The sequence below is a fragment of the Ursus arctos genome, unplaced genomic scaffold (assembly GCF_023065955.2).
Source record: "Ursus arctos isolate Adak ecotype North America unplaced genomic scaffold, UrsArc2.0 scaffold_2, whole genome shotgun sequence".
Taxonomy (NCBI): domain Eukaryota; kingdom Metazoa; phylum Chordata; class Mammalia; order Carnivora; family Ursidae; genus Ursus; species Ursus arctos.
The window spans coordinates 7,295,419-7,319,376 of NW_026622874.1; the positions used below are offsets into that span (position 1 = coordinate 7,295,419).

At 45.7% G+C, this 23,958-nt stretch overlaps 1 protein-coding gene across 1 annotated transcript in view; it reads right to left on the minus strand.

The window, feature by feature from the left end:
- The window catches only part of DNAH14 (dynein axonemal heavy chain 14), a 321,838-nt gene that overhangs the window by 12,192 nt on the left and 285,688 nt on the right, over positions 1-23,958 (minus strand). The window contains exons 80-84 of the mRNA XM_057315759.1: positions 22,671-22,898; positions 16,477-16,674; positions 14,219-14,418; positions 10,508-10,668; positions 9,383-9,579 (exon numbers count right to left, since the gene is read on the minus strand). Of these exons, the coding sequence (XP_057171742.1) occupies positions 9,383-9,579; positions 10,508-10,668; positions 14,219-14,418; positions 16,477-16,674; positions 22,671-22,898 (984 nt within the window). The remainder of the gene's footprint in view (positions 1-9,382; positions 9,580-10,507; positions 10,669-14,218; positions 14,419-16,476; positions 16,675-22,670; positions 22,899-23,958) is intronic.

Genomic DNA, 23,958 nt, shown 5'->3' on the forward strand with positions numbered 1-23,958 from the left:
CTGGCTTCCGTGACCACTTTCTATGCTAACTTCCTCTCTAGTTCTCCTCACTGGCTCCTCTGCTCCTTCCCTCCCCTGTGGGTTGGTGTTGTCTTGACCATCCCTCTTCTCTTCCCACTTCCGCTTCTCCCAGAGCTCATCCAGACTGTGGTTTTCCCTTTGTCTAGGCAATCCCGAACCTACTTTCTGTCTCCATGGATTTGCCTGTTCTGGACATTTCCTGGAAATGTAATCCTACCACGTGTGGTCTTCTGTGGCTGCCTTTGCTCACCTGGCATAACGTTTTCAAGGTTAATCCATGCTGTAGCACGTGTCAGTACATCTGTCCTTCTGATGGGTAACATGCCACTGTACACGTGTGTCTGTGTATATCCATGCGATCTATGTAGCTACCGTATTGTTTCTCCATTCCTCAGCAGTGTTGGAGTTTCTGTCTTCTCGCTACTATGAATAATGCCGCTATGAACATTCATGGCAAGTTTCTTTGTGGCTATGTTCTAATTTCTCTTGGGTATATACTAGGAGTGGAATCGCTGGGTCAAATGGTAACGCTATTTACCTTTCTGAGGAACTTACAGATCATGCTCCGAGTGGCCGCACCATTTTACATCCCCGGGAGCAGCACAGGAGGCTTCCCGTCTCTCCCGTCCTTGCCATGTTTGTTATTATCTGCCTTCCTGATTCTACTCATCCCGGCGGGCATGAGATTGTAGCTCCCTGGGGCTCTGATTTGCATTTTCCTGATGACAATGGATGTTAAGCATCCTTTGATGTGTCTACATAGGTTTTTAATCTGGTGTAAGAGTCAGGGTTTGAGGGAGGGCTAGAGCAGAGGGAGAATTTAACTTCTGGAGCAACGGCTCTATGTTTAACATCGTGTTACCTTTTCAACAATCCTTGTTCATCTCCTCCTCTATGCTGCCACAACTTCGTGGCTGATTTTATTCCTGTTCTAATACATTTTCTGTTTCTATTTTTTTTTAAGATTTTATTTATTTTGACAGAAAGAGACAGCCAGCGAGAGAGGGAACACAAGCAGGGGGAGTGGGAGAGGAAGAAGCAGGCTCCCAGCGGAGGAGCCTGATGTGGGGCTCGATCCCAGAACGCCGGGATCACGCCCTGAGCTGAAGGCAGACGCTTAACCGCTGTGCCACCCAGGCGCCCCACATTTTCTGTTTCTAAAACTTGGTTTTCTGCTTAAGGCTAAGGCCCCAGTAATCATTTCATCTTTTGTTTTTAATTTTTAATTTAAATTTTTTTCTATCTACAAAAAGCAACATATTCTCATTGTAGAAATGTGAAAATATAGAAAGGATAAGGCAGAAATAGAAATCACTCATGATTCTATCACCCAGAGAAAATTTTTTGTATGTTTTCTTCCAGTTCTGTCTCTCCATATATATACACACATACAATTATTCTCCATATTTGCAGTAAGGTTTCCATGAACACTGCAGTTGTGAAGACTGAACTGCTCCTGACCACCTTTTTGTCACCCAGTCAATAAACCTTGTTCTATGTGTGTTTTGTGTTTCGAGACATCTGGATAGTATTGATTCATGAACCCTGTACTCACGGCCAGTAGCAGAATTCATGAGTGAACACGTGTATTCCCTATGAAGCACGTCACAGCAGGAACACGGCGTTTCAGCACAACACCTGGGAGCCATCCGAAGCAGTAACATCACCAACAAAAAGCACGAAGATGTGAAAAATGTAGCATGAAACAGATGGTGAAAAGAGGAACAAGAAACCGTGTACCTTTTCAATCTCGGTGGGAACGTGCACGTAGGGAGAAGGGAATTTTCTGCCGCTCCGTACGTGTGTGTAAATGACCATCAAAGCACCGAGAGCACAATTTTGGGGTTAGAAGTAATTTTTAGGGGCACCTGGGTGGCTCAGTTGGTTAAGCGTCCAACTCGTGATTTTGGCTCAGGTCACGATCTCATGGGTTGTGGGGTCGAGCCCCACGACAGGCTCTGTGCTCAGAGGGGTCTGCTTGCGATGCTCTCCCTCTGCCCCTTCCCCCCGACTTGTGCTCACTCTGTAAAATCTTTGAAAAAATAATTTTTAACAGGCAGGAAAATTTGCAAAGATCTAATTCCTGAATAACAAGGATGGACTTGACAAGGGTTTGCAAGGGCGAGCAGACCATCCATGGGGGGGGGGCGTGCAGCAGGGACAGAGAGGGGAGAGGAGCAGATCCCACCCCAGGCACCCCAGGCGTGGGAGACCCATACAGATAAAGCAAATCCCCAGGATGTTTGGCTTTGGAAACCAGAGGGGCCTAACTCTGTGAGTTCTTACAATCAGTGGGGCTTAAGACCTGGAACTTTAAAAAATCAGCAAGCTGAGCTCTGGGAGAGCCCGGAGGGGGAGAGGAAACGGAGTCTCTGCCCTTAAAGAGACAGAACACCACACAGGCTGGAGATTCAGCATGGATGCAAGTTTGAAGAAGCCCTGAGGCATATGGGAGGGGGGCTTGTTTACTCATCACTGGGACAGAGGTCCTCGGGAGACCCCTCCAGGAACAGAGGAGCCGGCAAGCCCCATTTTCCTCCCCAGCCTCCAGACACGCGTGGGAACAGCACAGTGGGACGGCTCCGCACCCAGGACGCTAACAGCGCACCCTGCCCCTTCCCGCCAGTTCTTCGCGGCCGGCCCCCTCTGCTGGCCTTGTAGACACCGCTGACACTGTACCCCGCACCCCCACTCTTCTGCAGACCTGCCAGCTCCAACATGCCTTCGGCAGGAGTCCGTCCAAAGTGGTGTCACAAGCTAGGCAGTGTGCGCGCAGCCCAGAGGAGGGCCAGCACGGCTCCAGAGTGAGTCCTGCTCTGGGACAGGGGAAGACAACCGCACACACGCCAGTCTGACTGTGGCCCCAGCTGTGGGCTGGGGGCAGGCAGCTGGTCTGACTGAAGACCCCACCCACCCACAGAAGCTTCTCAGGGAACAACACAAGGCAAGTGCCCTCAGTTTGGTGCTGCTTCATCTCTGGCGAACACCTGGTCGGACTCAGCTCAAGCCCAAGGCAGCCCCGGACCGGCCCACGACACCACAGGCACCAGACTCTGCCCACAACAGGCAGAGAGCCCTCGCAGGCCGGGCGGAAGGCGAACGCAGCTCCGCCACAACGGTAGGACACCCCTGTAGCAACGCACACCGGAGACACCCCTGAAACCATTTTCTGGTGAAGAGGAGACATTGCACCGCGGGACCTCTTCTTCACAGAGCCACTCCTTGCAAGTGCAGGAGACACAGCGGACTCTCCTACCACGTAGAAACAGACACAGAGTCGACAAAAGAGGAGAAAGGAACAGGCCCCAAATCAAAGAACGGGACAAAAATCACAGCAAGAAATCTAAGTGAAATGGAGATAAGTAACATGCCTGATAGAGATATAAAGTAATGGTCCTACAGATACTAGACTTAAAAAGAGAGTGGAGACCTCAGTGAGACCCTCCACAAAGATAGAAAGCAAAGAACCGATCAGATATGAAGAACTCCATAAATGAAATTAAAAATACACTAGATGGAATAAACAGTAGACTAGAGGAAGCAGGAGACTGGATCAGCAACCTGGAAGACAGAGTCATGGAAAGCAATCAAGCTGAACAGGGGAGGGAGGGAGAGAGAGAGAGAGAGAATAGACCCAGGGAACTCAGCAACACTGTCAAGAAGAGTAACAGTTGCATGATTGGGATCCCAGGAGGAGAAGAGAGAGAAACAGGGAATTTGTGTATATAGCAGTCTATTTGAAGAAATAGTATGAACAAATATTTGAAGACATGATAGCTGAAAACTTCCTGAATCTGGGGAAGGAGACAGAAATCCAGATCCAGGAAGCACAGAGAGCCCCCAACAAAACCAACCCAAGGAGGTCTGCACCCAGACACGAAGTGAATAAAGGCAGTGATCCAGAGAGAATTCTAAAAGCAGCAAGAGGAAAGAAAACAGTTGCAAACAAGGGAAACCCCATAAGGCTATCAGTGGATTTTTCAGCAGAAACTTTGATTATACCCTGCTGCTCGCATCTGGCCCACAAAGTGCTAAAAGTAAAAATCTGTAGCCAAGAATACTCTATCCAGCAAGGCTATCATTCAGAACAGGAGAGAAAAAAATTTTCCCAAACAAAAATTAAAGGAATTCATGGCCACTAAACCAGCCCTACAAGAAGTGACAAAGGGGCTTCTGAGTGGAAACACAAAACCGGGAAAGCACAAAAGCAGTAAAAGTAACTATACGTGTAAAAATCTGTCAAGGGACTCACAAAATAAAAGGATGTAAAGTATGATACCATATACATAAGGCACGGGGAGTAGTAACAATTTAGTGCTTTTAGAATGGGTTCGAAAGTAGGCGACCATCAACTTAATACAGACCCCTCCACACACAGGATGTTACATACAAACTGAATGGTAACCATAATCAAAAACTGGTAATAGAGGGGCACCTGGGTGGTTCAGTCAGTTAAGCTTCTGACTCTTGATTTCAGCTCAGGCCATGATCTCAGGGTCCTGGGATTGAGCCCCATGTTGGGCTCTGCGCTGAGTGTGGAGCCTGCTTGAGATTCTCTCCCTCTCCCTCTGCCCTTCCCCTTCACTCTGTTAAAAAAAAGAAAAACAGCAAACCCCACAAACCGGTAATAGATATGCAAAAAATAAAGAGAAGGAAATCCAAGTATATCACTGAAGAAAACCAACAAACAGAAGAGCCAGAGAAGAAAGGAACAGAGAAGAACGACAAAAACAACCATAAAATGAGTAAAAAAATGGCAATAAGTACATTCCTGTCAATAATTACTGTGAATGTAAATGGACTCAATGCTCCAAGCAAAAGACATAAGGGGACAGAATGGATAAAAAAGCAAGACCCATCTACATGCCGCCTACAAGAGACTCATTTCAGTCCTAAAGACACCTGGAGATTGAAAGTGAAGGGACAGAAAACATTTATCATGCAAATGGAGTGAAAAGAAAGCCAGGATAACAATTCTAATACTGAATGAAATAGACTTTAAAACAAAGACTAGGGGCGCCTGGGTGGCACAGTGGTTAAGCGTCTGCCTGCGGCTCAGGGCATGATCCCGGCGTTATGGGATCGAGCCCCACATCAGGCTCCTCCGCTGGGAGCCTGCTTCTTCCTCTCCCACCCCCCTGCTTGTGTTCCCTCTCTCGCTGGCTGTCTCTATCTCTGTCGAATAAATAAATAAAAATCTTTAAAAAAAATAAATAAAACAAAGACTATAACAAGAGACGAAGAAGAACACTATATAATCATACCGGGGACAATGCAACAAGATATAACAATTGTGAATATTTAGGCACCCAACATCAGAGCACCCAAATACATAAAGCAGCTAATAAACAAAGGAAGAAATAGATAATACGATAATATGAGGGGACTTTACCACCCCACTTACATCAGTGGACAGATCATCCGAACAGAAAATCCGTAAGGCAACAGTGGCTTTGAATGATGCGTTGGACCAGATGGTCTCACAGCTCTATTCAGAACATTCCATCCTAAATCAGAATACACATCGTTTTCAAGTGCACAAGGAGCTTCCCCAGAGTAGATCACATATTAGGCCACAAAGTGAGTCTTGACAAATTCAAAGACTGAAGTCATACCATGCATCTTTTCTGACCACAGTGCTATGAAACTAGAAGTTAACCCCAAGAAAAAAAAATCTGGAAAGAACACAAGTATATGAAGGTTAAATACATGCTACTGAAAAAAAAAATGAATGGGTCAACCGAGAAATCAAAGAAGAAATTAAAAAAAAATACATGGAGACAAACGAAAATCTAGCAGTCCCAAATCTCTGGGATGCAGAAAAAGCTGTTCTAAGAGGGGAGTTTATAGCAACACAGGGCTACCTCAAGAAGCAAGAAAAATCTCAAATGATGTAACCTCACACCTAAAAGGAGCAGGAAAAAGAACAATAAAACTCAAAACCAGTAGAAGGAAGGAAATAAGAAAGATAACTGCAAAAATAAATGAAGTAGGGGTTAGAAACCAGTAGAACAGATCAACGAAGCCAGGAGCTGGAGTTTTGAAAAGTTCAATATTGATAAAACTAGTCCAGACTCCTCAAAGAGAAAGAGAGAAAGAGAGAGAGAACACTCAAATAATCAAATCAATGGAGGAGAAATAATAACCAGCACCAGGAGAGAACAAAGGATTATGAGAGATTATGTAAAATTATGTGCCAACAGACTGGACAACCTAGAAGAAATGGGTCAATTCCTAGGAACATAAAACCTCCCAAAACTCAATCAGGAGGAAGTAGAAAATTTCAACAGATTACTGATTCAATTTACTTGCTGGTAATTAAATCAAAAAGCTCCCAATAAACAAAAGTCCAGGACCTGACAGCTTCCCAGGGAAATTCTACCAAACATTTAAAGAAGAGTTAATACCTATTCCTCTCAAACTATTCCAAAAAATACAAGAAGGATGGGGCGCCTGGGTGGCACAGCGGTTAAGCTTCTGCCTTCGGCTCAGGGCGTGATCCTGGCATTATGGGATCGAGCCCCACATCAGGCTCCTCCGCTATGAGCCTGCTTCTTCCTCTCCCACTCCCCCTGCTTGTGTTCCCTCCCTCGCTGGCTGTCTCTCTCTGTCATATAAATAAATAAAATCTTTAAAAAAAAATACAAGAAGGAAAAGCTTCCAAATTCATTCTGAGGCCAGCATTACCTGATACCAAGACCAGATAGAGAGCCCCCCATATACAAAACGGAACTACAGGCCAATATCCATGATGAACATAGATGCAAAAATCCTTGACAAAATACTAGCAAACCGAATCCAACAATACATTAAAAAAATTATTCATCACGATGGAGTGGGATTTATTCCCAGGATGCAGGTGTGGCTCAATACTCACAAATCAACGTGATGCATCACATCAACAAAAGCAAGGGTGAAAGCCACGTAACACTTTCAACAGGTGCCGAAAAACATTTGACAAAGTACAACAGCCATTCATGGAAAAAAAAACAATCCCTGACGAAGTAGGTTTAGATGGAACGTACCTCAACATAATAAAGGCCATATATGAAAAACCCACAGCTAACATCATCCTCAATGGTGAAAACCTGAGAACTTTCCCCCTAAGATCAGGAACAAGACAAGGGTGTCCACTCATTTTTATTCAACACAGTATGGAAGTCTTGGCCACAGCAATCAGTCAAGAAATAAAAGGCATCCAAATCGGCAAGGAAGAGGCAGACTGTACTATTTGCAGATGACATGGTACTATATATAGAAAACCCTAAATGTTCCACCAAAAAAAAATTTGCTAGAACTGATAAACAAATTCAGTGAAGTTGGAGGATACAAAATCAACATACAGAAATCCATTGCATTTCTATACACCAATAATGAAGAAGAAAAATTAAGAAAACCGCCCTATTTACAACTGCAGCAAAAATAATAAAATACCTAGGAATAAACCTAACCAAAGAGGTGAAAGATGTGTACTCTGAAAACTATAAAACACTGACAAAAGAAATCGAAGAGGACACAAACAAATGGAAAGCTATTCCATACTCATGGACTGGGAGAATATTGTTAAAATGTCCACACTACCCCAAGGAATCTACAGATTTAATGGAATCCCTATCAAAGTACCAACAGCATTTTTCACAAAACTATGATAAACAATCCTAAAATTTGTATGGAACCACAAAAGACCCCAAATAGCCAAAGCAATCTTGAAAAAGAACAATCCAAGATTTCCATCCAATCGCAATCCCAGATTTCAAGATACACAACAAAGCTGTAGTAATCGAAACAGTACGGTGCTGGCACAAAAACAGACACACAGATCAATGGGTCAGAATGGAGAGCCCAGAAATAAGGTCACAGTTATATAGTCAATTACTCTTCAACAAAGGAGGAAAGAAAATACAGCGGGAAAAAGACCGTCTCTTCAACAAATGGCATTGAGAAAACTGGACAGTTACTTGCAAAAGAGTGGGTCTGGACCACTTTCTCATACCACACACGAAAATAAACTCAAAGTAGATTACAGACATAAATAGGAGACCTGAAACCCTAAAAATCCTAGACAGTCATGTCTCTGACATCAGCCGTAGCAACATTTTTTCTAGATCGGTCTCTAGATTGGCAAGAGAAACAAAAGCAAAAATAAACTAGTGGGACTTCATCAAAATAAAAGTTTCTGCACAGTGAAGGAAACAACAAAACTGAAAGCAGCAGCCAATGGAATGGGAGATGTTTGAAAGTGACATATGCAATAAAGCGTTAGTATCCAAAATATATAAAGAACTGACACAACTCAACACCAAAAACATAATTCAGTTAAAAAATGGGCAGAAGACATGAACAGACATTTCTACAAAGACATGCCAGGGGCGCCTGGGTGGCTCCGTCCGTTGAGCACCTGACTCTTGGTTTCAGCTCAGGTCGTGATCTTAGGGTCATGAGATCAAGCCCTGCATTGGGCTCCGTGCTCAGCGGGGAGTCTGCTTGAGATTCTCTCTCTGCTTCTCCCTCTCCACCTCCCCCTGCTTGTGCTCTCTCTCCAATAAAGAAATCTTTTTTGAAAAAAAAGACATGCAGATGGCCAACACACATGAAAAGATGCTCATCACTGATCATCAGGGCAACGCAAATCAAAACACAATGAGACACCACCTCACACCTGTCAGCATGGCTAACATTAAAAACACAAGAAACAACAGGTGTTGAAACGAATGTGGAGAAAAAGGAACCCTCGTGCACTGTCGGTGGGAATGCAGATTGGTGCAGCACGCTGGAAACAGTATGGAGGTGCCTCAAAACATTAAAAATACAATTACTGCGTTTCCATTAATCCACTAGCAGGTATTTACCCAAAGGATACAAAAACACGAATTCAAAGATCTCTGCACCCCTGTGTTTATTGCAGCACTGTCTACACCAAGACCAATATAACCAACAACCCGAGCGTCCTTGGATAGATGGATGGATAAGATGCGGTGCATAGGCACAATGGAAGGTTATTCCCCCAGAAAAAAGGATGAAATCTTGCCATTTGCAACAGCATGGATGGACCTAGAGTGTGACGCTAAGTGAAATAAGTCAGGCATGGGAAGACAAGTACCATTTGGTTTCACTCATATGTGGAATTTAAGAAACAGACTCTTGGGACGCCTGGGTGGCTCCGTTGGTGAAGCATTTGCCTTTGGCTCAGGTCATGATCCCACAGTCCTGGGTTTGAGCCCTGCGTCGGGCTCCCTGCTCAGCGGGGGAGTCTGCTTCTTCTCCCTCTGTCCCTCCCCCGGCTCGTGCGCGCGCGCTCGCTCTCTTTCTGTTCCATAAATAAATTCAATCTTTAAAAAGCAGAAGGACCGGTAGTGCTTACCTGCCACAGGGTAGGTACGCAAGTCTTAAGGAAAGAGCCATAGATTTCTTCCAGTTCTTGGGTGAGGATGATCTCTCCTTTTATTGCAAGTTGAAGGTCTTTCAAAGATTTATGCACAACCAATAAGAACGTATCAAACCGTTCAATTTCTTGACTCAGAAAGGTCAGTAAGGCGCAATGAATGAGGGGATCATAGCCTGGATTTAAACAAAAAATGATGTTAGTTTTCAGATAAAATGAGGCTTACATGGAGCAATACAGGCTTTGGAACTCAAAGGAGCTCCATGTGTCCAGACGGGGGATTGAGATGCATTTTTTTTTTTGGCCAAAACAAACAAACAAAAAACAAACAAAAAAACAAAAAAGCCAGAGCCTGGGGCAGGCTCTGGGGCCCTCCTGCCTGGGTCACGACCGCTCAGCGCTGCTTCGGCCGTGTGAACACAGGCGTGCACACGCGGGAGTGAGCGAGCACGGCTGCAGGCCAATGAGGACTGACTTGTGCGCGCTCAACCTGGAATGTCATATAGCACTTATGCTCCAAAAATACTCTTTCTTGTTTTTTTTAACCACTAAAAAAACATAAAAACCATTTTTGCGTTCAGGCTGTACGAGAAGGAATGGTAGCTGGATTGGCTGCAGCCCTGGTTTGCTGACCGTGGTCCAGACTCAGCGACAGCATGGACTGCATAGACTACTGCTCAGCATGGGGTTCCCAGATGAACTTTCTTTCGAGGGTTAAAATATGGATGTGGAGAATTTAACCGGGCTGGTTGCCGCCGCCCCCTTTGGCCCTGTGTGTCCTCCCCCGAGTTCTGAGTCAAAGGCCCCTCTGAACCCCACCGCCTGCAGAGCTGCTTTTCAACAAGGAGGACTTCCTGCCCTCTAGTCTTGGGGCCACGACCCCCCTCACCTCACCCCCTCCCAGCCTCAACAAGAACAGAAGCAAAGACAAAGCCACAGCCTCATTTTGTCGTCTGCTCCCCATCTCTCAGCCTGGAGAGAGATTCCGCTCTCCCGCTCACTCAGGCTTCGTATTTCTGAACTCCCTTCAGTGGGATCTCCACTCTTCCTTCCTCTTGCTGCCAGAGTCCTTCCCTGGGGTCCCCACTCACGTCCTGTGCTTACCTTGGATGCTTTTATAAAGAGACTCCCAAATGGGGCTGGACATGAAGCACTTCAAGGTGCTGGGAGTTCCAGAACATTCCTCCTTCTCCACAGACATTGGCAGCCGCTTTATCATGTCGGATAAAATTTCCATCACCAGTTCGTCGTTACTCTGCTCACCACTGCAGAAAGAATTAGGAGGAGAATGAGCTACAGATCTGTCTGAACAGGGAAAGCCCTCCGGTGGGTCCCACCTGAGGGCCAGCACAGCCTCCCTGAGCCACAGAGCCACGGGACGCGGACGAGGGCATTCGCTGCATTTGACAGAGGAGGCAACTGTCCAGTGTGCTGCAGGCATTTACAAGAACACACGCATTTTTAAAGTTTTAAGATTTCCTTGTCAACTACGCATCCCCTGAATGCGCGTGCGTGAAGTGCCAAGAGCGGGAAGAAGAAAAGCAGCAACCTGACGGCGCGGACACGAGTGAGCGGGACAGGCGGCTCCCCTGCCGACACCTGCGTGGATGGGGACACAAAGCCAGGAAGCGCGGAAGCTGGAGGAGCTCTTTGAAACCGGGGCTCGGGATGGTGATGGCACCTTCCTGCCGGGAGCGGAGGAGATGGCCACGGGGCGCACCTGCTTTGTGTCCCGCTCAGTGACTCTAAATACCGGCAGGGACGGGCTTTCAGTAACAGCCCGGGTCACACGCCCGAAGGAGGGTCGTCCTGGAAGGTGAGCGATAGTCTGGGAGCCACAGCTGCGCACAACGCAGTAGGAAAACCCTAGTTTTTGACTTGCGAGTAGGGTTACTCGGTGGGATTCTTCCAGGCTGCCTTACGAGGATTCAAAAGATCAGATGACTTCAATAATATTGCAAACATCTCCAAAGCGCAAATGTTTGCTAGCACCGAGGGGGTCACATCGAATGGGACCGATCTTTCAAGTGCACTTTACACAGAGAAGTTTCTGGTACATTTTGAGTAAAGGGCGCCTAACTGTAATAATCATAGCGTCCCAAAATAACCAGAGGGACCTGAATAAACCGGTTTCACGTGCTTACGAGAAGCAGCCCCTTACAATCATCTCGTCTCTGACTGGTGTGTTTGTTAAGACTAAAAGTACAGAATTACTACTTAGAAGTGTCGGCTGTGCGGGGAATTTAAGCTGATGTTCTGGGGACATACTGGAAGGTTTCCAATGACGTCCTCCTCTCCGTGTGCAGCTTTCCCTCTACGTTGTACATAGTTAGGATATATTCACTCCGTCAGTGAAATGGGAGCTCAGGTCGGTCTATTTTGTGTCCGTGGGATGACCTTGGACGAGATCACCAAATAACCAAAGCCCTAGTGAGAATCCAGTCAGATAGCATCTTAACAGGAGTTTCGCAGTCCAGAGAGACAGGAAGACCTGAGGAGCACAGGATTCCTATGGGTTCAGAGGTTTGAGAGTTAAGTGGAAAAAAATACACGTGTATATTAAGAGCCTGTTAGAAGGTGGGGGAGGGCCAGTCAAGTATCCCCCAGACTGAGAAGACCTTTTCCAGAGTTTTTCTTCGGGGTAACTCACTGACAGGAGGGACTCCGTGGATGGAAGATGCTGATGGTTCACAGCTCTTCTCCACAAAACCCAGGCCTCAACCCAGCTTTATAGAAGGAGGGGCCTTGTGATGAGGTCACGGGGTAGTTATCTAGAGTGGGGCCCCCTGCGCACCAGGGGGGAGACCGTGGAGGCCCCAGCTATCCTGCAGAGCAAACGGAACGTAACACCCAGTGTGTGAGTCTGAGTCCGTTAGGGCACACGTCGTTGGAATCCAGGCATGTGGGTAACGTGACTGTCACCTCACAGGCTGCTGGAGTTGTTACTGTCTTGGTGACAACTCTGATCGGGGTTCAAGGGATCCTGTGAGTGTTGCCAACAAGAAGCAATTCGTGTTGTAGTTTAAATTTCTGTTTATTTGCCTGGGGTTTTTCCAACCTTAAGCACCCTGAGAAGGCAGACTCACACATCCTGCCCTGTGACGCCCCTGCTCCCTGCTTAGCATCTCTCAGCGTGGGGAAGGCTTAGAAGCTGGTGTAGACGAGACTAACAGAATCAAAATCATAGTAACAGTAGTTTTGTGTTGAGGACTCTGTACATGTTGGTGTTTTCACTATTGGTGATATTTAAGAGATTTGGGCTCTTAAAACCTGAAGATCAGCTTTGTCACTCCAACTTAAAACACATGATTGAGAAATTGGTTTAAATTTACGATTTTAGGGGTGCCTAGGTGGCTTAGTCGGTGAAGTGTCTGCCTTCGGCTCAGGTCATGAACCCGGGGTCCTGGGATCAAGTCCAGCGTCGGGCTCCCTGCTCAGTGGGGACCAGGTTTCTCCCTCTCCCTCTGCTGCTCCCCCTGCTTGTGCTCTCTTTCTGTCAAATAAATAACATCTTTTTTTAAGAAAATAGGGGGTGCCTGGGTGTTTCAATCAGTTAAGCGTCTGCCTTTGGCTCGGGTCATGATCCCAGAGTCCCAAGATTGAGTCCCACGTTGGGCTCCCTGCTCAGTGGGGAGTCTGGTTCTTCCTCTCCTCCCTGCTCGTGCTCTCTCTTTTGCTATCTGTCTCTCTCTCTCTCTCAAATAAATAAATTTAAAAAATATATAAGCAAGTTTAAGATCTGGCATATTTGTTTAATTATTAGATTTATAAGGCTTATTGAAGACTCGAGAGGGTTTGGGAGTCAGCTAGCTGAAGTATATTAAGTTCGTAATGAATATTAGCATGTCTGAAAGTGTTTAAGTTTGTTGATGGAACCAAATACTATTCAAAGACCTTTTCAAAATGCTTGTTAAAATCTGTTAGACTTGCAAATTGAAAAGCCAAACTTACATAAGGAACTCATATTCTGAGCAGAGCCCTGCTAGACACTATTACTATTTCTAATTTAAATTTGATGAACCGGAGACAAAAGACCTCATTGGCATCCCCAAGTTTGCAAAGTCAAGTGGTGGAGCTGGGATTTGAGCCTGGAGCCAGTGAGGAAGGAAGAGAGGTGAAGCCCGTGCGTGCCACCTGTGTCCTGAGCAGATCTGAGTGAGCATAGCAGGGACACGCTTCGTTGGGGAGCTCACACCAGGTGGTCGTGGCCTTGACACAAACGACCTTATCTTACGCTTACAGGCTGATGAGGCTGGAGAGTTTGGGTTGAGAACATCTGAACTTCATGACGGCCTTGATGGGTAGACAGGCATTGTCTAGGTACAGATAAGTAGAGTAAGGATACTGAGCAGTGTGACTAACAGAGGCACAAGCCACCCAGGCCTCTAAGGACACAGCGAGCTTCTCTTGACCAAACAGTCCTCTTACTTATTATGATAGGTGTCTTTCCCCGTCCTAGAGAAGGAAAAGTGACATTTCACACTAAAACAAAGTCAGTTTAAAAATGCCACTCACTGGGTATAGTCCACTCATTCCACAAAGATTTATTGAGTGCCCACTGCGTACCTCGTAATTATATTTACGTGTGTGTGCGCACGCGCTCCTAGCTGTGTCTCCTCGCCTCTGTGTCATCTGCAGAATTTAGTCTCTGTATTTTTAGACTGTGTTTTACATTTTACGCTATATTTTAGACTTATTGATCCACAAGTTCGGCATTGTATCTCTTCAAGTTATTAATTAGTCATTTAATATTTAATTCTTGCCTATGAATGTTCTGTAATTTCCGACTAAACGTTTTTCCTGGTGAGCTCTTACCTGACCAGGAGGTGGGTGGTGGTGGCTCTTGGTTCCATGGCGATGAGACTGTCGACGAACTCCTGGCCCTGGATCTCCCTGCAGCGTCGTACGGCCTCAGGGTGCAGGCCTAAGAGGTCCGGAGGGTCGTCGTCAGGGAAGGACTGGATAATGTGTATGCAGTCGCCGATGCTCGCAGATCTGGGCACTGACTGAGGTATCTGAAAATTTAACCACTTCGTTAGTTTTTGCCCCGAGCGAGACCTATTTTCCATAAGACACTGCTTCCCATAAAACATATACAGAAGGCTCTTCTTAGTTCTAGGTGCCATATTCTAGACACTTCTGTCAAAAGCGACATCTGGGACTTTGCTTGCAAAGTGCGGTTGTACTGATCTGCTCAATAACTTTCCTGTTGGGAAAAGAGAGACGTTAAGGGCCAGTGGGTGGCTTCTCACCACCCGTGTCTCCATGAACCATGCCTCCGGGGAGCGGATGCGGTCAGGCCCTCACACACCAGAGTACTGTGGTGAGACCTGGAGAGGGAACGGGACACTGAGCTGAAGAATCCTTCTGACCACTTGGGAGGTGGGAGATGGGCAAAATGCGGGAACATGGTCAAAAGGTGCAAAATTCCAGTGATACAATAATACAATTTTTAATAATTGACAAGCTCCTTACTGGGCGCGGGAGAGCTTCTTTCCCATCCACCAGCAGCATCTCCCGGGATCAGCCGAAGCCGGTGCTGCTCCGTAAGGCCGACTCTCACAGTCACATCTAACTGGGAGAGCCTGTGCCTTCAAAGCCCTACTTAGCGATGGTGATGAACGTGACTATCTTTGACTCCATCCCTTTGAAACACGGAGCCACTTCTCCTCTCCTGGAATGGAGGCTGGACTGCGTGGCTTCTTCTTCCCACAGAACGCGGAGCGGAGGGGACGGCGTGTGGCTGGGGACCAGCTCGTACACGGTGCCGCAGCCTCGTTTCTCTCTGGTGGGTTGGTTGCTCTGGGGGTAGCCAGCTGCACGACCCCGATCCTCAGACACCCCTATCGATGGTGGTCGGGAGCCACCCCCGCGCTGCCCCCCGAGGTCCCGAATGTGGAAGCACTGAGGCTTCTGGCCATCAGTCCTGTGAGTGGCTTGGAAGTGGCTTCTCCCGCCCCAGGGAAGCCCTAATGACCGCAGCCCAGCCGACGTCTTGGGCGTAACTCCCGGGGAACCCTGAGCCACCACGACAGCTGAGCTGCCCCGGGGGTATGTGCTGGTGCACCTTTATTGGAGAAGATGACAAACTGATTCCAGAAACTCAGAGTTCAAAAATGAACTGTATCAGCTTGGTCTGAAAGGGACAGAGACAGTAGAATGTGGAAAGGATGTCAGACTGCAGTTCGACTGCAGAAAGGAAGGTGCTGAAGAAACTGCTGAGCCATAAACATGGGCCCCTTTCTATAGAATTGGAAGGATGGCGCAGAGGGCAGAGCCAAGAGCCCGGTGCATGGGGACAGGGACCTCTGAGGGCTCCCAGGAAGTGACACCGGGGTCCCAGGCCCGGAGCTGGCGACCTTCACCCAATAGGATCGCAGAATGTGTGGGGACTAGGGGCCTTCTGTTTGGGTCTCTTCAAAGGGACAGGTCTATAGAGGCACAGGGGTTTGCACAGGGGAGGTGATGGAAGATGGATGTATCTGGGTGCTCGGATGCTGGGTGCATAAATCTTCACAATGGCATGATGAGGTCAGGGAACTGCTGTAAATCGGGATAATCGAGGACACAGAGGTCATATCCAGGTCTTCTCTGGCCTTGAGAGTACGGATGGATAGATGAAATGTTAACTGCCAGAGTAACGCTGAATTATTTCTGGGAGACTAGAAGTTAATAGGGACGCCTGGGTGGCGCAGGCAGTTAAGGGTCTGCCTTTGGCTCAGGTCATGATCTCAGGGACCTGGGATCGAGTCCCGCATCGGGCTCCCTGCTCAGTGGGGAATCCGCTTCTCTCTCTCTCTGTCCCTCTGCCTCTGTGTGTGCTCTCTTGCTCTCGCTCTCTCACTCTTGCTCTCTCTAAAATGAATAAATGAAATCTTTAAAGAAACACTGGAAGTTAATAAAAGCCATTGAAAGGGAACATTAAAATTTCTTAGAATTAAATTCTAAGAACATTAAAATTTCTTAGAATTAAATTCTAATTAATTCTAAAATTAAAAATTCTAAAATGCAGACTTTAAATAACGTAACACCATTCAGGTAAGCGAGTGATGTGAGGAAATACATTTTCTTACCTCGTCACTGGAGAAACTGAAATCATCTCTCAGCACTTCAGGATTACAAAATTTGTAGAGAAGGGTGTTCAAACATCGCCTGTCCCACGTGTCGGTCACCCGGCCACCATAAATCACTTCCCCAATCAGGTAGTGCAGTGTCGGCCACGAGATACTGGACCGTGTGCTCAGGGCATTTTCCAAAATCTTGATGGAGACCTTTAGAAAATCCACCAGTTTTTATTATTTCAGAACATGTCTGTAGCTCACTGGAATGTATTAACATAAAATCATCATTTCTCAAACAGCCATGGATGTTTTCTCTTTAAAAATACAGTTGACCCGTGAACAGCAATGCGTTTGAATTATGTGGGTTTTTTCACAGTCCTGTGAATGTATTTTCTGTTACGATTTTCTCAATAACATTTTCTTTTCTCGGGCTGACTTTATTATAGGTACACAGTGTATCATACATACAACATACAAATACCTGTTAATCAACTGTTGTTGAGGTTATCGGTAAGGCTTCCGGTCAATAGTTGGCTATTAGTTATGTTTGGGGGGGAGTCAAAAATTGTAAGTGGATTTTAACCACACAGGGGGTCGGTGCCCCGATCCTGCATTTCAAGAGTCAACCATAAACGGAAATAGCAAGAGGAATAAAAATACTAGGATATACATTTTCATCCATTAATTCTTTTTTGTTGTTGCCCTGCAACTGGGCAGTGGATCTCTTATATACAGTCTTCTTCTTATTCCCTCATTAATATGCATGAACATCATTTTACATCGTTGACATGGATTATGTATCCTTAGTCCCGCGTTGACTAGAGATTTTAAGGCAATGCTGAATGTCAATGTGAGAATAGGCAACGTGACTGATTCTTTTTTTTTTTTTTTTTTGGATTCTGGATTTTAATAAAAACAACTTTAGTGTTAGCTATTTAAAATATTTGCTACAGTTTTTTGGTGGTCTTTTCCATATTTAAGTAATCCCTTTTAATCCTGTATTTTGGAGTTCTTTTCAGGAATGGTGCCCGAATTCATAACAAAAGCCTTTTCTGCATCTACTGATGTGACCATGTGGCGTGAGTTATGGATTTCCAGATATCGAGCCATTCTCGGAATAACCCCTACTTGATCATAGAGTATTATTCTTCTGATTCATTGCTGAAGCCTATTAATAGGTTATATAGGATTTTTACATCAAGTTCTAAGTAAAATTAGCCTATTTTCTTACATATAATATTTTCATCAGTTGTTCATATTAAAATTATGGTTTCATAAAATGAATTGGGGAGATTGCCATCTTTTTCTAAGGTTTGGAACAGCTTAAGTAATATTTATATCTGTTTCTTAAAGTCTAGAGTAAACTAAGCCAGGAAACCATTTCATTCTGGTGTTATTTGCAACGTTTTGTAGCAATTGGTGTATTCAAAATTTCCATAATTTTTCGAGTCAATTTTGATAATTCATGTTTTCCCAGAAATCATTGGGTTCATACAGATTTTCAAAAACCAATTTTTGGATTTTTCCTTTCTACTATTTTTGTATATTATTTTATTACTATTAAAAATTATATTCTTTATTTTAGTTCCTATTGTTTTTTTCTAATTTCTTAAGATGAATATTAATTTCCTGCCTTTCTTAATAGTGAAGATATTTAAGATAGTAGTTTATTTTTTTCTGAGCATATTTTTGTACTGTTGTATCATTTTTGGTATGAAGGAATCTCATTTCCTTTGTGTTTGAGATATTTTGTGATTTCCCTTTCAATATCCTTTTTGATGAAAGAATTATCTAGAGGCATGTTTCTTAATTTCCAACTTAAGATCTTTGGGGCCAAGTTTTTATTATTTATTAGATTGTGGTCAGAGAACGTGGCTCATAATTATAAATTTTACTTTGTGGCCATGTTCATGGTGGGGTTTTCTAAGATCCTTAGTACATGAAAGAAATATGTACAGTCTGCTAGGGGATGCTAGGTTCTATACACCCCCGTTACTCAAGTCTGTTGATGGTATTATTCTAGTATTGGTCTTACTTTTGCTTATCAGAGCTAATTCTGAAAGACGTTTTTGAAACTCCCACAACAGTTATACAGGAATACGCACATATGTAATATACACGTATGTGTGTGCGTGTGTCTATACACACATACACGTGGGTGTACGCACACTACCGCAGGCTGTTCTCCGACGAATATCGAGACCACACGGTGTAAGCAAGACCACCACAGTTTGAATCCTGTCTGTTCCAGCAGCTTCCTCAGCCTCTCTGTACATCAACGGTCAAATGAGGATAGTACCACCCTCTTCATAGGGCTGATGTGAGGCTCAGGTTAGTCAATCCATAAACCACTTAAAACCAAGCCTTTTCACAACTGTTGATCTTCACAAACTGTTCCTCTTTCTACCGTTTGGTGCTTTTTCAGATGAAATTCTATCTTGTCTGATACAAACACTGCCATTCCTGCTTTGTTGCTGCTGTTATTAGTTTCTTGGTAGTTTTAAGCTGTCTTCATTAATTTAAATGTTTTTCATACAAATTGCATGTGTCTGTTAATGAGGGAGTGCAGTCCGTTTACATTTCAAATGATGCCTGGTAACATTCCTTCCACGTGACTTTGCTACTATTTAGTGCACTTGGTTGTTTCTCTCCCTCATTTTTGATAGTTTGACCAGACTGCTATTTTCCTTTTTCTTCTTTGCCAATTTACACATCAGAGTATTTCCATAACAGGTGATCTTTCCTTTCCTTGAAGTCCTATTAAAAGAACATTTTTCTAATGGAAAGAAGACATCAGTGACCCCCCGCCCTCCAAGGAAGCGTCCATGTTCCCATTTCTTCTTCTGCCCTCCCTGTCCTCACAGGGACTCCTCCCTGCACCAAAAGACCTTCCTCTCCCACCTCTAGGTTCTGCTGAGACAGGTGGGTATTTTTAGCTTAAAGTGACTAGAGGAATTTTTCTTGTAGTATGAGTCTTCCTTTTAAATAATCTGTATTTAGGGGGCGCCCGGGTGGCCCAATTGGTGAAGTGTCTGCCTTTGGCTCAGGTCATGATCCCAGGGTCCTGGGATCGAGTCCTAAGTCGGGCTCCCTGCTCAGCGGGGAGCCTGCTTCTCCCTCCCCCTCTATCCCTCCTGCTTATGCTCCCTCTCTCCCTCTCAAATAAATGAAAATCTTAAAAAAAAAATAAAAACTCCAAAATCTGGAAATAGTAAAGGGGTGAGCACGGATCTTTTCCATGCCCCACTGGAGCAGCGTCTGACGTGCTCTTTCAAGGCCTGTCGACCATCCCAGGAGCGCCTGCTCTTGTGCTGATGCGCTGTTGTTGCTTGGAGCACGTAAAGTTCTATCAGAGCAGCTGCTGAAACTTACAGAAAACTGATGGCCCTGCACGTGGTTCTTTCTGAGGACAATGCTGATGAACTCTGTCCGAGAGAAATACAAACGCTGTCCGGCTCATAAAGCGACTTACAAACCAACAGCACAATTTTATTGCCTGCAGGGCATTTATCAGTTTGGGATGTAACTTAGCAATGGTATTTCATTACAATTTCTCTCCGTATTTACAAATACTTCTCCATATTTTTAAAAACCAGTTTTACCATCCTGCTGGTTCTTCTGTTAAAAAGTTAAAAAAAATAAACTTGTGATACGTGCTCACCTAAAAAAATCATGCGTGTGAAATACATACGTGCGTGTGTACAGGTGTGAAATGTGTATGTCCTTACGGGCTCTTAGAGTTTTCTGTTTCATTGCTTATGTTCTTTCTCTGGTCACTGGATCTCATTGGATAAGTTGTTTTTCTTGGTCTTGTCCATGGGGCTCAAGTCCCGGTTTGGGGGAGCTTTCAGTGGCCATAGCCCTGCGTGCAGTCCACTGATGCTAAGCCTTGTGGGCTGGGACACAGCACTGGTCGGACCGCCAGTCCCCTGAGCAAACCCCGAGTTGCCTGACCACCAGCTGGCTGGCCGGGGACTCCTCCGAGTGGGAGGAGTCGTGTCCAAACTCAACTTCCCACAGGGCCCACTTCCTTTATGAGGGGGGCTGTGCGTAGAGCCCGTTCCCCACGAAGTTCCGAGCAGGAACCTGCAGACCGTGAGCCAGCTTGGCACCCACCCCGGCTTTCTCTCCCACTGGCAAGGCTGCCCTCACTTCTGCCTCACAAAGGGGGGGAGAGCAGGAGGGGAAGGGTACTACAGTGCGATGATGTCACCAGCTGCTTCTGGCTTGAGCAAGCCTCTCTGCAAAATGCCAGAAGAAGGGCAGCATCCCATGAATCCGGGCCGCACCAAGTGCTGCCGGTAATGGCCCACGCTCTTCGCATGGCGACGTGCCCTGCTAACACTAGCCATCCCAGTTCCACCGTTCATTCCCCCTACAGATGGTTTAGGACAGACTTCTTAAAAACACCATCCGCAAGGGAAATGAGTTATATATATATACACAGAAATGAAATCATACTTTGTCTCTGTTATAACTAATTTTATTAATCAATCCTATAAATGTGACTATCTCTTTCTGAATCAATGATAAGAGAAATTCTTCACAGATCTATTCTTTGGATACATATTACCAAGGTGCCCCCCAGCAGCAGCATAAGACAGCCTCTGCTTCTCTGCATTTTTGTTGGTTTGTTTCAGCCACTGCGGGAGTGAAAGGTGGTATCTCATTTTAGCGAGATTTTAATGAGCATTTCCTTGATTACTGTATTCGTCAGGCTTCTCCAGAGAACCAGTATGATGTACATAGTTTACTATTAGGACTTGGCTCATGTAATTATGGAGGCTGACAAATGTCAAGACCTGCGTTTGACAGCAGGAGACCCAGGAGAGCTGACGGTGTCCTTCCTGCCTGAAGGCCGGCAGGCTCAAGACCCAGAAAGAGCCAATGTTTCAGTTCAAGTCCAAAGGCCGGAAAAAGCTAATGTTCCAGTTCGAAGCATTCAGGCAGGAGATTTCCTTTTAGTTCTGGTCAGTCCTTCAACTGATTGGATGAGGCCCATCACATTAGAGAGAGTCTATTAATTTGAATATGAATTTCCAGAAAATACCCTCACAGGCATCCTCAAAATAATGCTTGACCAAATAAATACCTGGGGATCTTGTGGGCCAGTCAAGCTGACACATAAAATTAACATCACAATTACTAATGAAATGGAATACATTTTCATAATCTTATTGCCTTTTTGTATTTACACTGCAAATTGCCTAACCATGTCCTTTGCCTATTGGGGTATTTATCTTTCTCTTAATTTATAAAAGATTTTCATATAATCAGCATATTAGCCATTTGCATCATACACGCTACAGGTATTTCCCCCCCAGTATATTGTTAGCCTTTTGATTAAGCTCTGAGTGGGGTTGGGACAAAGTGTGCCTGGGCTCAGATTCCCTGACAAACACCCGGAGTGGCTGTTTCATGTCCGCTCTGGTTGGGGGCGCCCGTGCACGCTCGCACGTACTCGGACAGGCAGCTGAGCGCGCAGAGAGCTGTGACAGCCGCTCGTGAAAGCCGAAGAGCCTCCGGAGGCCCTAGAAGGGGTGGGTCTTGGGGGCAGATACCAGAGGCAGAATCAAGATGTTGCTCAGAAAGTGTTCTGGTGTCTGGTCTAACCTGGGGGAAGCTAGAGCAGGCGTTACCACCTGTTTACTTGAGCCATAAAAATACACCCGGCAATGTCAAGCACGTAGAAGGTTCTAGATAGAGAATAGTGAAGAAAGACTAGGAAGCTACGTCCCCCTCTCCCGCAGTGGGTCAGTACAAGCTCTCTTACTTTAAATAAATATGATAGAAACTGCAGACACGGTTGCAGGGGTTTCTCTGTGTCAGGCGCTGTCCTGAGAGTCTTGCCCATCTTAACCAGTCTGCCTCTTAGAAGCCCTTTGAAGTAGGTACTGGCGTCCGCCCTCCCTTCGCCCATCCTGCTTTTCTTCTTTTTTTGGCCAAGGGAACGAAGAGCCCGAGAGCCTGAGAGCTTGTTAGCTCGCCCACCGGATTAAATGCTTATACATCCGTAGGTGGGGGGCTGTGATCTGTTTCCAGAAAAGCTGGCTTCCCGGTCCACGTTTCTCCGCATTAGCCCTTGTCACGGAGTTCATTTTCTTAACGCCATGAAAATACTTAGTATCTGTGTGGACGCACACTAGGCAGTTTGTATCCTATTGTGATTTATTTATTATTGGTTATTTGGAAGATATCACACTTACCCCCAAGTCCGAAGAACTAAATTTATAAGCAATATTCCAGCCCAATATTCCGTAATTTTTTCTTTCATTGATCACAGCGTTGAAAACACATAAGCTGAATAAAAGTTTTTTCCATGACGGTCCACAGTCAGGTTTTTCAAGTATCTCTTCTGTTACTTCTCCGCTCCCACCATATCCAAAGGTCTGAAGTAAGTTACTTTTCAGCCCCTGGGGATTTTCCACCGCGATCTTTAAGACAGAAATGAGTAAACACCAGGTGAGCAGAGGTGCTGATCCAGGGGACACCTGCGTCGCACTGCGCAGAGAGCGGGCTAAGAGTGTAAATGTTTGCAGGAGTTCGTGGCAAATAAAAACTCTTGTGTTATTTTCTCATTTGAAAATTTCTGTTAAAGGATTGTACCAGATTTCCTATTGTTCCATTTCAGATCTTAAAATGAAAAGTTTAACATTGTCATTAAAAGCACTCCTGCTTGCTCGAAGTCTGGCATTCTGGAAGCACAGCATTCTGGAAGGTTTGACAGTAAAGAGCTACTGTCGTCAAAACTGTCAGTGGTGGCTGCGGGGCTGTGACAGAACGGGGGCTGCTTGGCCTCAGTGAGGCCAGCAGGTGGGGGGCGGGAGGTGGGGAGGGGGCGAAGGCGGTGGGGAGTGCCCAAGCCCAGGAGACAGAATCAGTGGAGCCTACAGAAGCATCTCGTCAGCACCGAGATTCAAAAGAACAATAAACTTGGGGTAATACCCAAGTGCTCTGCTTGCGTTAAAAATCCCTTTGGCTGACTTCCTAACCAGGAGAATTACAGTGAGGAGGGGCAGAGGTGAAGTGGGGAGAGGGGGGGCTTTTTAAAGAGCGTGGCTGTTAACTCCAAAGCTGTAAAAGGTTTGAAATGTTCCCTTCCTTGTGCATTACGCATAGACACACACGTACACACACACACGTATAAAAACCTTATGGATATGTGGATCTGTGTGGGTCTGTATGTACGACACATGGATGTGTGTGTACATGAACCGGACGTTTCTGGATCCAGGATCAGAGCTCACGGTGCTCCCTCATGCTCTGATCCTCACAGGGTGACGGGGGAGGGGGGAGGGCCAGATGCAGCCCCTCCTTCCAGAGACACAGACCGAGAGACAGAGAAACGTTTGCTCTGGAGCGCAGAGAGATTATCTCTGGGGAAAGAGGAAAAGGTACCTGGGTTTTCACAATCCCTGGAGTGTTAACCAATGGCTCCGAGTCTTATCACCCTGAGAATGTGGCTGGGTGACTGTGAGAAGCGCCTCGTAGAGC